The 18,786-nt window shown below is 42.4% G+C and overlaps 1 protein-coding gene across 3 annotated transcripts in view; it reads left to right on the forward strand.

Annotated features, from left to right (window-relative positions):
• NDFIP1 (Nedd4 family interacting protein 1) overlaps nucleotides 1–15,224 on the forward strand; it is a 57,439-nt gene extending 42,215 nt beyond the window's left edge. For all 3 annotated transcript variants that reach the window (XM_053289970.1, XM_053289969.1, XM_053289971.1), the window contains 2 exons: nucleotides 798–903; nucleotides 14,303–15,224. In XM_053289970.1, the coding sequence (XP_053145945.1) occupies nucleotides 798–901 (104 nt within the window). In that variant the 3' untranslated portion in view covers nucleotides 902–903; nucleotides 14,303–15,224. The remainder of the gene's footprint in view (nucleotides 1–797; nucleotides 904–14,302) is intronic.
• The last annotated feature ends 3,562 nt before the right edge of the window (nucleotides 15,225–18,786 follow it).

The raw sequence follows: 18,786 nt of genomic DNA on the forward strand, positions 1-18,786 counted from the left end.
AGAATTTTTAAGCATATAGAAGAACAAGCTTCATTGAGAACAAATAATCACGGCTTCTGTTAAAAGGAACTCCTGCCACACCACTTTTAGAATTCTTCAAGAGTGTCAGTAAGCATGTAGATAGGAGTGATCCAATAGATATATTCTTGGATTTCCCAAAAAACTTTGTCTGAAGTCTCTCATTCTTTAGGGTAAGGGAACCTCAAACATCATGCAGTGCAGAGCTGGGGACTGTAACAGTGTTGACAGAAATCAGAGGTATACGCCCCTTGTAAGAGCTGAAAGATTTATCTTGCTCCAAGCTGATGTCTTTAATGTGCAAGTTGTGTATTACGCTTAGTTCTGTAATTCTTAAACTGTATTTCAAAGTGAAGTAGCCAGTACACATGGTTATTGAAAAACTACCTCCTAGTTTGTAAGACTACTCACCAATGTATATTCTTACCAACAAATCGGAAAGATTTTGAATCTGAATTATGAACTTTTAATGCACGATTAAGGACTCTAGGACTGATTATAGCAAGTTTGGGTTCAGTAGTATCAGGCACCCCTATATATCTCTTTGAATCGTAAGGAACATTTTATATTTGGCCTCCTCAAATACAGAGACAGTAAGAGAGATGAACAGATCTTTGTAAAGACAACTTTGAAGCCCAGAAAAGATTTAAATGAAACTATAACAAATTTGGAAAAGGCCTGTAAGGTATTTGTTTCTTCATTAAACCTTTTGAGATGGGCTTTGTATTTCCCAAGAAAGGACTATATATGTAAAATGTTTGTAATTTTTTTTTCTTTAGGCTTCCTCCTGTTTCTCAGAGGATTTATCAATTATGCAAAGGTTCGGAAGATGCCAGATTCATTTTCCACTCTTCCCAGGACTAGAGTTCTCTTTATTTACTAAAGGTAATATTTTAATGAACTGCGTATTTGTATGGGTGTTTTACAAAAACTAGGAATTACACGTTCTAAACATTCCTGGATTTTATTTGGTATTGATACTTTCGCTTTTTTGTAGTGTCTTGTGGTCAAACAAAATTTACGATTGCATTCTATGCCTTCATCAGTGTTGTTTCACAGAGTTAAGTCAGTAGCATATTTGATTTATGTGTGGGGCTGAAGTGTTTCATTGCCCTCAGACTAGCCACATTTCCATGAAATTAAGTCCCATTAATCAGTCTCTGCTTTTCTAAAAAAGTACTTTCTTGAAAAGTAGAAGTTTCTTCCCTGCAAGTGTGTTTCGGGTACTATTTCTTTGTTAAACACTTTAAGAGCCCCTGGTGGCACAGTGGTAAAACTGCTGCCCTGTAACCAGAAGGTTACAAGTTTGATCCTGACTAGGGGCTCAAGGTTGACTCAGCCTTCCATCCTTCCGAGGTCGGTAAAATGAGTACCCAGAATGTTGGGGGGCAATATGCTAAATCATTGTAAACCGCTTAGAGAGCTTCCAGCTATAGAGCGGTATATAAATGTAAGTGCTATTGCTATTGCTATGTTATCTATTTCTGAAAGAGCTGGAAATGCCATCATTCTAATGAATGGAGAACCAGAGAGCTTGTGGGCAAGTGGGTGTTACCGGCATGCAGGTTGACCCACAGATATATCGGTTTCACAAAAATCTGAAGCATAATTTTCATGAGTTCAGATGGCTAACAAAGGGAAAGAGCTAATAGAACTTGGCGAGGAGTTGCGGGAGAGGGCTTCAGCAAAAAGAACAGAAATTTCTTTGCTTGAACTACCACTTCTGAGGGGGAAAGCTATATAATCACTTCTACAGAAGAATATGCTGAAACTCTGTGCTTCCCTCACCAGTCAGGGAACCCTGTTCTGTTTCTGAAAGAAAAGGAATTGACACAATTAATTTCTTGGTGTTATGAAGTATTGCCCTCCCAGGTGCTTTTGGGCAAGTTCTGTGGGAATTTCTTCACAATTCCCCAGCTTTGTGGGAACACTGGAGGTTTAGATAGCAAGACCTAATAGGAAAAAATGTGCCTTAGCTTATTCTACAGCATTTACACAAAACTGAAGAGCCCTTCTTCTTAACATGAACAGTTGAAACTTTAGGGCAAGATAAAAAGGAGGTGGAACCGAACACCAGTGCTGCCCCCCAAACATCCCACCCCATCCCCCCCACATACACCCAGAAAACAGAAAAAATAAAATTTGCATGTGAAGTAAGACACAAATTAGCAAGAATGTCAGGAATTTTGTTCTGTTACCATGGTAAGCCACAGACTCAGGTAACCATGCATACACACCAGGGATATAGTGCATCATTTTCTTGTGGGTTCATACTTGTATACTTAGAATGTTAGAAGGCATACCAACTTGAGGGCAGCTATCCATCATAGTAAACACAATGAGTACAGTACTGGAGAAAAATGAGCAGCATCTCTCCCAGAGGGTGTCGTGGCTTAATATTTGAAAATAACTCTGCAAAGCATTTTGACAGATTTTCTGAATAATTATGGCTCAACAGGAGTGTCATCTTAAGGACATATGTAAGGGTGTGGAGCCAAAGGTTAAATGTGCTCATGTACAATTATTGACCTATACCAGTAACTCTATGCAGATTTTCTGCTGTGTCTTTTTTTTTCTTCATTTGAGTAGCTCCTGACCTGTATTTCTCCTGAAAAGAATCCTCAGTATCTTCTAATGTATATTGATATATAAACAATTTATTTATGCCTTAGTTTTACCAATATAAATGGACAGATATGTGAATATTGCTTTGTATTTCCTTTCACTGGTATATGGATAATGCCTGGGGACTGGGGAAAGGAGAGAGAGGCTCCAGAAAAATTTCTAATGTATTGCTTATGTAATCTGCAATAATCTTCCCATCTCATTGGTTGAAAAAGCAGCAGTTATTAGAAGTAGTCTGCTTAGAACCTAGGTTCTCAAATGAGAAGGGAGGTATGGGACGCACTCAGCTTATACAACAATGAATGTCTTAAGGTGCCATAGGAATTCAGTTGGTTTTGCTACAACAGACTGGTGTAGCTAGCTACCATTCTGGAATTCATTGCTACAAAGGAAGAGAGTCTCTCCATATGTGATGCAACAGAAGCATGTTGGTATATTCAAACTTTCCTCCTTCATAAGGAGTAAGAAGCAACCTTTGACATATCACCACCTTATTTTAAGGCTGGTTCCAATGACCAGTCTGTGTGATATTGGACTCTTATGCAATCCAATACTAGTGCAATCCAGTACTAGGCTCAGTGGATGAGTGGGACTGGAGCCAGCTCAAGAGAGAGGGCATGGCAGTGTGTAAGCAGTCTTTAATATTCTTTCTTTATATCTTGTGGGTAGCAAAAGGCTTCATCCACCCAATGTTGTGTGTGCTTACCTGCAAAGCAGATGGTTGATGATGGTCAGAAGGATCACAAAGTAGTTGAGAAGGCAGTCCCTAGTTCAAAATATCTGAGAAACACAGCCTTAGAAGCATTCCATAGGAGCTGTTGTTCAAGAAAAAGCCTAGAGAGATTATGTCCAGGACAGTAGTGGAAAAATGAAACTTTAAATTGGATGTTATTAAACATGCATCCTTTAAAACTGAGCCTTAGTTTTCCTTTTCCACTTTTGTTTTAGCAGGCCAGAAACCACACAAGCTGTAAAAGGTTTGCCTCTCCTTCCAGTAGTTAATGAGATACATATCTAGACCACACACAGAATGAAGATTTCCTTAGCAATGGTGGAACACTTCTTTAGAAAACCATCATGACATGGGCCATGTAAGAAATGCAGTTGGCACCCCCCCCATTAGAATACTTGAACTGGAAAAGCTATAAAAAAAGAAATGCTCTGTGGTTAGGGGTTCTTTACTTCCTTAGCAGGGTTTGCGGTGTCCTCTGTAGTCCTTCTGGATCTCAAATTCACACTGAATTACAAACTTCCCTGCTATTAGGTTGTTTTCAATGGTAGTGCTAAAATTACAGTTGAAAAACAGGCCATATGTATAGACATTTCTGCTCTTTTGCTTTTGTCGGGACAAGTAATTATATATTCTTTCCCTGAATTTAGCCTTTTCCAAATAAGGAGCTGCTTGGTTCTTTGTAACAAAGGTTACAGAGCTCATGATCACAACCTGTTTGTGGTTCAGCATCCCAGGCATGTTTACCAGGCATAAGTAAGCCTCGCTGAATTCAGTGGCGTTTACTTTCATGGAAGTAGGCATAGGATTGTAGCCTTGATACTGTTTCCATGCGAGAGACCTTGAACCTGTGCAGAAATAACTCTTAATTCTGGTTAGTAGAGTGGGAGCCAGCTGTTGGATTTCACACAATTCATCCTGTGTTATACACAAATTAACCCTGGGTCTCTTAAGCATGTTTTGTTGACATTAACCAAAGTGGTTTCATAACCTTGACTTTAAATCCTAGGTTATGAGCTCATATTGATCAGCATTAATGATGGTTAATATCATTGCAGAAATAATGACAAATCCTACTTTTTGTCATTAAGAGTAGTTAAGACTAGCAGAGCATTTGTGTGTGGGAGCAGAGTAGCTGGCAGGGGGTGGTGTGTAAGTTTCATGACCATGGTTAATGGTTGTATGAATCAGCCCCTTGAAAGAGCCTATCTTTTTCCACAGAAAAGAAGTGATGCAAACTGATAAGGTGTTGAGATGATAAGAGCTGACATACTGAGGCTCTACACACGATTAGTAATTCAATTCTTAACCACGCATTCCACTGCAGGCAATGTCCTGCAGTGTAGTGGAACAGGGCTAAAGCAATGTCCACAGTGTAGTGGAACAGGGCTCATCCACTGTTACTTAAAATTGTGCAGTCTCACTTCTGTGGTGCTATTGCCATTATTTCCAGAGGTTATAATGCCATGGGAATGCAATTGCACAATTTTGAGTTGTAGCAGACAGGCCCTATTCCACAGCATCATGGATGCTGGTTTAGACACTCGGAGCAGTGTGGGATTGCGCAGCATGTCAGTCAGTGTCCGTTTGAATATTTAACATTGATTTAGTAACATACGCATGTTATATAGTAACATGGATGTGGTAAATGTAGCTGCCTTTTGGCTTTCATTTGCTGAAAAGGTGGGATATAAATCCTTATGATAAAATAACCCATCTTTCTTCTTTCTCTATATTCATAAAATTTTCCAGCAAATGTGCTAAATTACATGATGATTGTTCTTTCTGGAGTACTTTTTCTAAACATGGGTGGGGGGCAGGGGCATGGGGTCCATTGGACAAGGGGGAGAAATTGCACTTGGGCCCACAGGGTCAGAGAGCCCCCCCCCAAGGGCTCTAAAGGCCATCCCCCCTTGCCTATGAGTTGCCTTGCCTGCCTCTTTCCCTGCTTAGCTCAAGCCGTGAGCTAAGCGACCTACTGTGTTCCTTCTGCCCCCACCAATCAGCTGCTTCCGCTGCCAATCAGCTGCTTTGGACTCGGGGGGTGGTGGTGGCTGGGGGGTTGCTGAGCAATAGAGAGAACACCTAAGAGATAGAGAGAACTCAGCCTCTCAACACTACCTTGTTCAGTGCAAGCAAAGTGTAGATGACGGTACCTCTTCAGATCTTTCCCTCGAAGCACATAAAGCAAGGGGGCTGAAATTTCTCAAAATCAGATCAACAGGCTCCTTATTGCTTGTGCTCAGGTAGCCCGTCCCAGCCTATCACAAGCAGAAGGCTTCCTTCCTCCTCCTAGCCGCCTGTGGTCTTCCTGGGAGCTGACTGATCAAAGTTCCACAGCAGCTGGTGGCTGGGTAATTGGGGTGAGAGTTAGCATGAAAAAAGAAATATATACTGAATTGTGGGCATTGGATCAGCCCTCTCCTCCTCCCCAAGATAGATCTCAGGGCGGCAGCAGCCCAAAACTGAGCCTGATTATCCTTCCGTCCCAAGCAGCAGTTGAGGAGGTTTCCACCCAGACGAAACATGAGAGATCTGCCATCTGCTTAGAGGCTGCCCTATCCTTCTCCCACCCACCCCCACCTTTCTCTCCTTAGACCCATTTGTTTTATTTTGCTTTGCTTTCTTCTACTGTAGAAAACAACTTTTTCATTCAAGCAATCAAGAATATCCTACATAGTTTTTCTTTTTTGACTCTCTGTACACTCTTTAAGTAGGCTAGCAATGGGGCTTTGTTTGCAATTTTGGAAGAGGGAAGGAAAGAGGGCATGGACATATGGGGGTAGAGCATATGAAATGCACTCTTTAAAAACCCTGCAAGGGAAGAGATCAGAGAAAACAGTCCCCGTTTCCCTTGGAAGAATCAAATTTATATTGTTGGATTTTGGAAGCAAATAGCAATAATTCCATTCTATTTTTAGCGGATGTCTTGGTGGGACTGCTGCCTCTAAGTCCCCAATGTCTACATTCTTATTGATGTAGTGTAACTGGCCCAAATCAGCCTATTAAATGAAAGCAGCATTTTTTAAAAAAACACACAACCAAGTACATAATTGAAATTGATCACTTCTCCTATTCACCTAACAACATTTCTTGATGCAGTTTGGGAAGAATATGGGGTGGTGTGAAGCTGCAGAATGCATCTCCTCCCAGCAGGGTACAGCAGCAAGTATGCCTTCATTATTTCATGGATAGAGATTTATTTATTACATTGATATCCTAGCTTCTCTCCAGTGAGTGCAGGGAAGCATCCATGTTTCTTCTCAGATATCATTTTATCCTCACATCAACCCTGTGAGGCAGATTAGGCTGAGAGTGTGATTGGCCCAAGTGAACTTCAGAGGCAGGGCTGAACAGGGGTTTGAACTTTGGTCTTCCAATCCTAGTCCAACATGCTGACCATTACACCATGCTGGGTTAGGATTAGGGTTTGTGCTTGAACATCATGTGTGAATAGCTTTTTACTTCTATGTAAATATACTTAAGATTGTGACTTACCTTGCTAGTAAGTCCTTTAGGTTTTAGTGAAATGTACTTCCAGCTAAATGTGGTAATTCTCCACACACTTACCTGGAAGCAAACTTTACTGAATTTCTGAGAAAACATACATAGACTCACACTGCATGGCTGAAAGCATACTTATTTGGAAATATTAGACTGAAATCCTCAGGACCACTGCATATATGCTTTTTCTGACCCTACCTGTAACAGTGGCATCTTCTGAGAGATCATTCTCAAAACTGAAGCTTAATTGAATATCTGAGGAGTTCTCTGTTGTTGGGACACCTCTGGGTTATCCTTCCATAAGCTCCAAGGCAGGACAGTTGATTGGATAGAAATAGAAAGCTACGCCTACTTGAAGCTGAGGGGGATAACTCTGCCCAGTTCTTTTCTGTCCTCGAAAGCTCCAGGCAGCGATTTTTTCCTTCTCTCATATCTTTGCTAATTCTGATAGTTTCCTTACTGATTGCTCCTTTCTGATTCCCTTGTCTTCTTACCTTGAATATGTTATAACTTTAAAAAACAAAAACCTACTTTCGTCTTTCTTCTGCTGGTCCCTCTGTTTCCCTTACTCACCTCCCTTGCTGCATGTGGTGATTGGGGCGATTAACACACTACAGTGTTCGCCTTCCGAAGGGGAGAGGCCCCCACGCTGACTTCCCAGGAGGGCTGCGTTCAGTGAAAGCACAGTCATCGGCTACGGCTGCCTGTGGGCCGTTCATGCGCCTGACGTCACTGCGTTTTCCCAGTTGCCCACGGCCGCCTCCGGGCTGTTCGTGTGCCTGACCCTGGATGTGGAGAGTTCCTCAGCACCAGATACGGCCGTCTGCAGGCCGGTCGTACTGGCTGCATCTCGGCCCCCTTCGCAAGCACCGGCAATTCAGGAGGTCCGTGAATCAGGCTGCCCACTGAGACCGTGCCTCACTCGCTCCTCGTGGGGCCAGCACCAACTTTACGAACAAACTGTGCAAAACTATGAGTCCCCTGGGCAGTGGCTTTTCCTAGGTAAAAGGCGCCCAGTAGCTAATCCACCGCCCTCCTCGGCTGAGATCAGGGTGCTGCGTGTTTTTAAAGGAGCAGCTACACCTAAGATGGTGGCAGGGGGCCCTTATAAAATGGCTCAGGGTACCTCAGCGAATTTGGCGGGAAATTGAGAGAACAGGCCAGTATCCTCCCAATCTACCAGTTCTAATTTACAAGCAGCAGGGGGCGCTGAAGGGATGAGAATCAACCATCTCCTTCTGTCCCACAATCTAATTTGACCAGGTCTGTTCCCCCTGAGTGGCAGGCATGCTTTTAAAATGCCATAATTGACACTATTTACCAGATAAGACCTGCTAAGAAACAAAGGGGGTCCAGAAAGCGCAAGATGTGGGCAACTTCTTCAGAAAGTTTGGCTCCATCTAGCTCTCCATGTCCCTCTCCCCGCAAGTCGAAGGCCAAAACCAAACATCTTAAAAAACATAGAAAGTCCAAGGATAAGGCTTCTGCCACCAAGGACTACCATTCTTCTGAAAATTCCAGCCAAGACTCTGGGGATCCAGACCCCCTTCACCTGAGGCCCTTGGTTCAAAACAAGCTAACCTCAGGGACAGTGCCCATTGGTATTGGTGACACTGGCCTCGGGGGTGATGTAGGCAATTTGGAGGGAGACATTCAAGATCCAGACTCCCTACCTAAGGAGGAGGGTGAGTGTTCTGGGGGTGAGGGTGTGGAACCTTGTAATATTTCCCAATGCCTCTTTTTGCAGATTATTTTTCTCCCCTGGTGTCAAGGGTCTTCAAGGCTATTGGTCTGCAAGCTAATTCAGGACCTGACCTTATTCAGTCTGGAAAGGGAGATTTAGTATTTCCTAGAGCGGTGCCAAGAGAAATGCTTTTACCTTTACCTGATTTGTTTTCTGAAGTTATAAAGCAGGAGTGGGCATCACCGGCAGCTAGTAGAAAAATCCTTTTGGCTGCCACTATATTCTATTCTTACCAAAAAAGGAACATGTGGATCTCTTAAAGACCCCCAATACCGATGCTCCGATAGCCCAGTTGGTCAGTGGCTCCTTAGTGCCAAAGGATGCAAGGTCACACTCAAATATCCTGCTGACAAAAAGGCGGACCTATCATTTTGCAAGGTCCATGATAATACATATCTGAACTTGCGGGCTGCAGCGTCAATGGTGGCCAGGGCTTCTCTGCTGTGGGTGGATGACCTTTTGAATGACACACCCACGGATCCAACAAAGCTGGGGCAGCAACTGCTTAAAATCCAAAAGGCTCAGGCCTTTATGGCCGATGACACTTTAGATTCAATTAGGTTTGTCTCACGGGCATCTGCTGCTGCGGTTGTAGGGCGCCGCCACTTCTGGCTTAAACATTGGCAGGTCAATGCCACTTCTAAAAATAATCTGACTACTGTGGCATATGACAGAGTACAAAGCAGTTATTTGGAGAGAATGCACTTAAGGATGTGCTAGTACAGTGAGGGAAATAAGTATTTGATCCCCTGCTGATTTTTGTCCGTTTGTCCTCTGACACAGAAATGACCAGGCTATAATTGGAATGGTAGGTTTATTGTAGCTGTGAGAGACAGAATAATAACAAACAAACCCTCAAAAGCCCAGTGCCCAAAAGTCAGCGATGGATTTGCATTGTAGTGAGGGAAATAAGTATTCGATCCCTTCACAAAAGATGTCTTAGTACTTGGTGGCAAAACCCTTGTTGGCAATCACAGAGGTCAGACGTTTCTTGTAGTTGGCCACCAGGTTTGCACACAACCCAGGAGGGATGTTATCCCACTCCTCTTTGCAGATCCTCTCCAAGTCAGAAAGGTTTCGAGGCTGATGTTTGGCAACCCGAACCTTCAACTCCCTCCACAGATTTTCTATGGGATTAAGGTCTGGAGACTGGCTGGGCCACTCCAGGACCTTCATGTGCTTCTTCTTGAGCCACTCCTTTGTTGCCTTGGATGTGTGTTTTGGGTCATTGTCATGCTGGAATACCCATCCACGACCCATTCTCAATGCCCTGGCTGAGGGAAGGAGGTGCTCACCCAAGATCTGACGGTACATGGTCCCGTCCATCGTCCCTTCGATGTGGTGAAGGTGTCCTGTCCCCTTAGCAGAAAAACACCCCCAAAGCATAATGTGCCCACCTCCATGTTTGATGGTGGGGATGGTGTTCTTGGGCTCATAGGCAGCATTCCTCCTCCTCCACACACGGCGAGTTGAGTTGATGCCAAAGAGCTCGATTTCGGTCTCATCTGACCACAACACTTTCGCCCAGTTCTCCTCTGGATCATTCAGATGTGCATTGGCAAACTGCAGACGGGCCTGTACATGTGCTGCCTTGAGCAGGGGGACCTTGCGGGCACTGCAAGATTTCAGTCCTTCGCGGCGTAGTGTGTTACCAATTGTTTTCTTGGTGACTGTGGTTCCAGCTGCCCTGAGATCATTGACAAGTTCCCCCCGTGTAGTTCTGGGCTGCTTTGTCACCGTTCTCATGATCATTGCAACTCCACGAGGTGAGATCTTGCATGGAGCCCAAGACCGAGGGAGATTGACAGTTATTTTGTGTTTCTTCCATTTGCGAGTTATCGTGCCAACTGTAGTCACCTTCTCACCAAGCTGCTTGGCGATAGTCTTGTAGCCCAGTCCAGCCTTGTGCAGGTCTACAACCTTGTCCCTGACATCCTTCGACAGCTCTTTGGTCTTGGGCATGGTGGTGAGTTTGGAAGCTGAGTGATTGCTTGCTTCTATGGACAGGTGTCTTTTCTACAGGTACTGTAACAAGCTGGGATTAGGAGCACTCCCTTACAGAGGGTGTTCCTCATCTCAGCTCGTTACCTGCATATAGTGAAAAGACACCTGGGAGCCTGAAATCTTGCTGGTTGATAGGGGATCGAATACTTATTTCCCTCACTACAATGCAAATCCATCACTGACTTTTGGGCACTGGGCTTTTGAGGGTTTGTTTGTTATTATTCTGTCTCTCACAGCTACAATAAACCTACCATTCCAATTATAGCCTGGTCATTTCTGTGTCAGAGGGCAAACGGACAAAATCAGCAGGGGATCAAATACTTATTTCCCTCAGTGTAGAACCCAAAGACGCGTACACACACACACACAGGGGCCATGCCAACAGCCCCAAGATAATCTGATAAGCCATTTTTTAAAAGACTCTTATCGACAAACTCAGTCCTCCTTTCAGCCCGTTCGTGGATTCCGGTTCTTTAGGGGCCGGGATCAAGACTTTAGAACCCAGAGGTTCAACTGGAACAGACAGGGCGGTTCCTATATGAACACTGGTTCCAATAAGCAGCCCTTCTTCCAGCATAATAAGCAGGCCAAAGGCCAACGATGATTTGCCGCTCCAAAAATTGGGCGGTCGTCTGACGGAGCACCTGCACGCCTGGGAAGCATCCGTTTCAGACAATTGGACTTAAAAGATTATATGGGACAGGTACAAAATAGATTAAGTAGCTCCCCCTCCTCACAGGTTCCTCACTATCCCACGTCTGTGCTCTATTATCAGGCACTCTAAGCTTCTTTGAGTGATTCATCATCTACAGGAAATCGGCGCAGTGGAACCTGTTCCACCCCTGCAATGGGGGGAGGGCATCTATTCTATTTTGTTCAGCATCCCCAAAAAGGACGGACCAAAAAGAGCTGTTTTGGATTTAAAATTCCTAAACAGGTGGGTGAAAAGGGAACGGTTCAGAATGGAAACCTTAAGATTGGTTGCAGAGGCCCTTCATCATCAAGTCATCATGACATGCATAGATTTGAAGGAGGCTTATCTGCACGTTCCTATCCACAATCACAGTCGGTCCTTGCTCAGGTTCCACTATGCGAGTCGACACTGTCTTTTGGACCACCAGAACACGCTCTTCAAAAGGTTTCAATGGGAGTCCGACACAGGGACTGATGGATAAGAGGATAAAGATTTTGGCACCTATGTGAGATAAATTGCAACAGCCAGAGGACCACAACAGGAAAGTTCAACTTGCAGCAGAACAGGCCACCTTACACAACAGCAATGTCCACTACCCTTCCAACTTGCATTGCGAGCTGATATACAGACAACAGCTTTTTCTTTCATTTTCAGATGAAAGAATGTGGACATTGTCCACATTTATTGGATACATTTGCACACAAATGTTCACTGTTGTCATAACACTAATTAAATATTGAATTAATTGGGAAATGAACCTGCTACAACTTGGAATACTAGTGAAGCTGCTCCCTCAGCTCTCCAGCTGCATTGGGAATAAGAACTTCCAAGGCTGTTGAAAAGCCTGTGTTAATACATGTGATGTACCGTGAACTCTCAAAAGCTCTGTACAGATGCTAAATGTTATAACTTTTCCACATTTTGGAGGATGAAATTCTTACCATTTCTTTAAAGTAACTCTGACTTCCAGCACAGTTCAAAGTGTTACAGGGTGAGGGTCAGTAAGCCAAGAGCTGGGGTTCCTGCTGAGTGTGCCCTCCCAGCGGGCATGTACAGCAAACCTGCCAGTTGACTGTTCCTGCCCCAAACTCTGCCAACTTTCTCTGTCTACTTGAAACCAAGATTTGAAGCTGGATTGAGAAAGTTGGTAGAATCTCAGGCAGACAGTTTGGGAATTACCAGTTGACGGTTTCACATATCATGCCTGTTGGGAGCACATGCTCGCATTCCTGGCTTACGGACTTGGTCGCTATAGTGTGAACTCACCTATACCGAAGATCTCTTCATCAATTTGGCCTGGGGACTTGGTTAGGACCATTCCCACACCTTACACTCCAACATTTTGCCTTTTTTTAAGAATAAAGAAAGGCTTGCTTGCAGATTAAAACACTTTGATTTGAAGCATTAATCAATGTGTTCCAAACCTTGCTAGAACCAAACTGCCAGGAATTGACGGGGGTGGGCGTGGGGGTGCTTTATACCAATGAGGTAGTCAACAGTAAAACTAGACTTGGCATTAAGCTTTGTTAGTGCCACACCAATAGTTGATGGTGTCAGAATTAGGAATTTTCCAGTGCTATATCTTTGTAAAGCTAGAAATTAGTAGCATAGCAAACTCCACAACTGTATTGTGCTTGGGTGGCAAAGCATTTCAAAGAATGTCCTCCAAGAGAAGTGTGCACAGTTTGGTCATTGCAGGCTCCATTGGAAATATTAATGTAAGCTGGTGTTCTGCAACCAATTTGAAGATAATACAACATTTCCGTGGATATCCAAACCACAATTTGTAAATTTATTACATCTAGTCCATAACAGCCTTATTCTAGAAGGGTTAATAATCCCAGATGTGAGAGGTTTTGAGTAAGATCTAAAATGAGCTTAGAAATGGTAATATTTGAAAACTAAGATGTTTGGGGTTCCCCCCCCCCCTTGTATTTAGATTTAAGTATTTCATACACTTTTCATGTTTTCAAAACTGTTTGTATAACCATTAGGGCCAGAACCCCCTCCCCTTAAAATATATAAAATAAAACTGGAATTCTCAAGCTTTCAGTAGGCCTTTGAGATAGCTCTGTAGACTGTGCTTTCCCTTTGCCTGGTAGAAGTACAGAGTGATTATGTACATAGATTACACATGGGTCTGTCACTTTTTTTAATGCTGAAATAGGGTTTGAAGGATTCAAGTAATTACATAAAAGCTGCAAAATAGCAACAATTCAAAAGGTATAGGTTTTCCCTTCACACACCTATTAAAGATCTAAACAGAGCTGAGCTGCTGTCAGGAAAAACAAGTGGCAGTTCTGCTTATGTATGTTGCCTGACTGAGGATATCAAAAATATTGTATCCATTTTTCATTTTAGTGTGGCCCAGATGCTGGGTGATCCTGCTAGTTTCAGATGTAGTTAGTCTAAATTTACACTAGTATAATCAAGAAGATGATCTCTCTCAGTGTTTTCAGTTTAATATTGGTAGTGTTGGCAAGGAGAGGGAAATAGGATTGCCATTTATTCCCCCCCGCCCGCCCCGCTTCACCTGTATCATAGCAGAAAAGCTTCCCCTAATATATCGGTTTAAATCCCCGCTGGTACCTATATCGGGCAGCAGCAATATAGGAAGTTGCTGAAAGGCATTATTTCATACTGCACAGGAGATGGCAATGGTAAACCACTCCTGTATTCTACAAAAGACAACCACAGGGCTCTGTGGTCGCCAGGACTCAACGGCACACTTTACCTTTAATAAATTTCTGCATGTCACATATAGAAGGCGCAGGGGGAAGGCCATTATAAAAAGTGGTAACAGGAGAGATGGGGGTTTGGTGTGCAGGGACATAAATATAAGGGATACTTAATTACTGATTAATGATCTCATCTCTGATGATTTGCATTTGCCAAAATGCTTTCAGATATTTTAAACTATATGTGAATGTCATTCTTCTCTTAGTTAATCACTATACTTTTGCTCTTTCCATGTCCTTCTCAGACAGATGTTTTCTGGCAACATTTTCCTGCATTAATGAATTTTCCCTCAAGTAGTAAGTGGACACCTGCAGGAAGTGCATCAAGACGCTGAACACGGAAGAAGAAGAAAATAATCACCTGCTTTAAAATAAATAAAAGTACTGTTGGGGGAAAAAAGAAGCATTTATTTCTATTTGTTCCTAGATGTACAATTTTAATAGCTTAATGCAGAACTCCTGTAATCATTGAATCATTCGTGGCTAATGTTTGAAATGGCTCTTGCAATCAAGTCTGTGATGTTACTAATAATGCCTTATATAGTATTTGTAGTCCTTTAAAAAGCATGAGCTATTGCCCTTTAGCCAGAAGGGGTCAGTCTTGCTTTTTGTTCTTCTCCTTTAAAATGAACTTGGAATATGTTCTATTAGTGTAAGATAAGTAATAATGCTGGCCATTGTGAAGGGATATTCTCTGAACTTTAGAAAACTCTTTTGACTGTTTTTCTGCACATCGTGTATATCTGTTGTTTTAAAATAAATTGAAAACAACCTGGAAGTAAAACCTACATGCACAATGTGAATTGTTTTTAAGGTATAGTAGTGAAAGAATATTACTAAGAAAGTGGAACAAGTATTAACTTTTGGTAGTATGTATTCTTAATCTAGCAGTATAGATTACTTTTGTACTGCAAACCTTTTGAGTAGGGGCTTTCACAGTATATGTTGGTGATGTCAGATTCAAAGACGTTTAAAATCAGAAAGCAGGCCACGTAGAACTCTTTTGAGATGGTCCCTGACATAGCTGTACTTCTTGCTTTTCTAGTTTCTGGTGCATTTAAATATAGATTATTGTGCACTTTTGTGATTTTTGCAATGCAGTAATTCAGAGTTTATGATGTTAAAACTGTAAATATAGCAGAATGTTAATAAATGTCACTTATATTAGTAGGGTTTTCTTTTTGCTGTACATTAATGTTTCCAAAGAGAAGTATTTTATTTTATGTGTGTTTTTAAAAAAATGTAATACGCAAGGAGGAAGACAATTCTGTCCTAGTGGTTTTTTACATGACCACTATGATTTTTTACAGTGGATCTTACTCCCCCACCTGCCCTGCTCCCCATTTTATCCTGTCTCAGAAGTCACCCTACTTGAGCCATTTGTGCTGCATTCTTCTAAACTCATAAACCACATAGCTTGGTGGCCCACCTAGGGGACTAGCTCATTCGTGACTCCTGCCATTTGGCAAAATTTGTCCTTCCTGAAGAGATTGTGCCACAGAAGTTTCTTCCTTCCTGACCCATCCCAGGCAAGAAATCAAAACTGGAAGCACAATTAAATGCCGGCCCCAGGCAATGTTAGTGTCTGTATGCTATTGCTACCCTCCTTGAGAGGAGACCGTGGAGCAACCTGTTTCAGTTGCCTCGGGGGTGTGTGTGTTAAAACATATTACATACTCTGTATTACCTTAATACCTTCCCTCTGGTTGACTTAGTTCTGGATTTGAGAGTCTTCTCTCCTTGTCGTGATCCAGTGTGTATTCATACCAAATGAGGTTACGTGCCTGCTCAGTAGCCTTCTGGTAAGATTTTCAAAGCTCCGCTTGATGCTCATCCCTCTCTCTGTTTTGGCTTATGTCCAGATGTAAAACACATCTGTTTGGAAGCAAGACCTGTTGATGAACATGTTCTTAGGAGGAGAACCTTAGTTATCCTTACAAGTTACAAAGGCTTAAACAGATTGGCTTAATCTAATCCACCCTTTATATAAAAGGAATCTCCATAGAACTTAACAGGATCTTCTCCCTCTGCCCTAATGGTGTGTGAGTTCAGGCACTATATCAACCATTATGGGAGGCCTGCCTATGTTACCTGTCTGTGCCCAGCCCTCCTTCTTACTACTCAGAAAATGTGAATTCCAAGCTGGCACTAAGTGCCTTGTACACACATGCCACAGAGGAAGAGAGAGGTGAAACAAGGCTCTGTTAGGCTCTCCATGCATGAGTGCTATGCCTGCAGTGGACTGGATCAAACCCATTATTTTATTGACCTAAGGAGTCTTGAAAGAGAAACTTCTAGAATTCTGTCTGCATTTTTTCCATAATTTAGTGTGTCTTTCCTCAATTGTGCCATTATGGCACACACTGCCTCATAATATCTGCTCTTACAGCAATACCCCCTCACTGTTCTCTAAAGAGAGCCAGCATGGTGTAGTGGTTAGAGTGCTGGACCAGGACTGGGGAGACCCAAGTTCAAATCCCCATTCAGCCATGAAACTAGCTGGGTGACTCTGGGCCAGTCACTTCTCTCTCAGCCTAACCTACTTCACAGGGTTGTGAAAGAGAAACTCAAGTATGTAGTACACCGCTCTGGGCTCCTTGGAGGAAGAGCAGGATATAAATGTAAAAATAATAATAAATAGTAATAATAAATAATAATAAAGATGATTTATTAAATTGATAGTACAGCGATAGGTTTGCTTAAACATCTAAGTGGAGGCTTGTTGATTAAAGTTTTACTGTTAACTAGTGTGGCATGATTTCATTGCTCATTTAGTGATACTACTGTTTCCTTGCAGTCCTTTAAATCTTTCACTTGCTGAATCAGTTACTGGAGGAAGAACTTGACTGGTTTTAATTGTATGAGTAATTTTAAGTTGGTATCTCACAACCACTTCTTTCTATCAGGATGACTTTCCTCTTGCCAGTACACCATAACATAGTGTTGAATCCTGAAATAATGTTGTGCTTAAAATCTTCTCAATTTCCTTAAAAGAACTTTCTGTTTATCCGATCATCAATATGTAACTATTTATAATTACAGACAGAAATAACTCCCCAGATAACCTCTTTCTTAGAAAGAGATGCTGTTAAAGATTAACAGTTATCACCCTATACAGAGCTGCAGTTTTTCCAAAGAGGTGTCAGATCCCATCTTCCTCTTGTCATTTCCTGAGATGTTTAAAAGAAACAAACCTGATAATGGTGCTATTTGACTGTCTTGTTGCAGAACTTGGGGGAAGGTGGTCTTTTCATTTGCAAAGTGATGCTGATGGCTTACAATTCTAGCTCTGAAATGACATGCCTTCAGAATGCTACCATGTTTTCCTGGCAGTGATGCTGGATGTCCTTGATATTTTTGGTACAGCCCAGCTCAACTGAACTATCACATAGTTTGTATTATTAAGATTCATTTACTCTCCTGTTCTCGAGAAGACTGATGAATTATATTTAGTCACTGATCACCTTTTGAAAAAAAATGCTTGAGAATAACTAGAGTACTTAAATGTTAAAAGGCTTTCGAAATGGCAGTTGGTTATCTGGGCGCATAAATACAATTGAAACAAATGAAAATTGCTTCAGAGTATATGTTTAGGTAATCCTAAACATATACTCTGAAGCAAGTTTCATGTGTGAAAGCAAGTTTCATGTGTGTGAAACTCCAGCTGATCCAAATTCACTGGTTGTATTCAAAGCTTTCCTTCCTCTGGAGAAAGGACTTCTTTCTTTGGTCCTTTCCTACCAGCACACATTACAGCACATAGTACAGCATTCCATCTTTGCCAATATAACCCCTGACAAATGACACAAGGTTTATCTGAAAACTTTCATGGCCCCCACCATATCACATGTGGATATATAGCAGGGGAGCTATAACCTTATCCATTTTTATACCATGTCAAAAATATTACATTTCATTCTTCCTCTACCACAACCCCATGAGCTGGAAGCTGCTCATAAGGAAAGAAAGATACCTGGTCAAGAACTACTGTAGCTTAGTAACTGGTATCTAAAATACCTGCATTATAAAGATTTGTTCATGAAACTGTAACTGGTAACTTTATATTAGCAAAATAAAACTCAGTGGCTCACATTCTGTGTAGCATTAGTAGGGTGGCAGAGAGCAGTATGGCTGCAAAAACACTGTCTTGGAAGTCGGGCAAACATGCATGAAGGCAGTTGCAGAGCATTTTTTGTTGCTCTCGCCTCCATCCAAAAGGACTTCTTGGCTTCAGAAATGTGTCCCTAAGGGCTGCACAACCCTCCTTTTGGAGGAAGGAGAGAGCAGCCAAAATGTCCCCCCGCCCCACTCCATGTGCTTTTGCTTGCTTGGCTGAGCTCCAAGACAGCGTTTTTGCAGTCATGCTGCTCTCTAATGCCCTGCTAATGCACATAATGTGACCCAGTTTATGCAATTGGGTAGAGATGGGTTTGAGCCACTAGCCCTGGTCTGGGCTTTTGGGGGGCTTCTGGGTATTGGGTGAGTCACCTGTTGCTGTTCGCCATTCACAGGAGTGGCTGGCTGCTTAGTGGAAAGTTCTGTCATACCCTTCAGGGCCCAAGAACAAATTGGCATTGACACTTTTGGGAGAGGAGCAGAAGAAGAAAGGACAATCATGCCATTTTCTAATGCTACTCGCGTTACTTTGCATTTCCCCTGAATGCCCTTCTTTCCAGATTCTCCGAAAGAAGGAAAGATTCCTTCTTTCCAGATTCTTTGCAAAGAGTGA

The sequence above is a fragment of the Hemicordylus capensis genome, chromosome 2, assembly GCF_027244095.1.
Source record: "Hemicordylus capensis ecotype Gifberg chromosome 2, rHemCap1.1.pri, whole genome shotgun sequence".
NCBI classification, from domain to species: Eukaryota; Metazoa; Chordata; class Lepidosauria; order Squamata; family Cordylidae; genus Hemicordylus; species Hemicordylus capensis.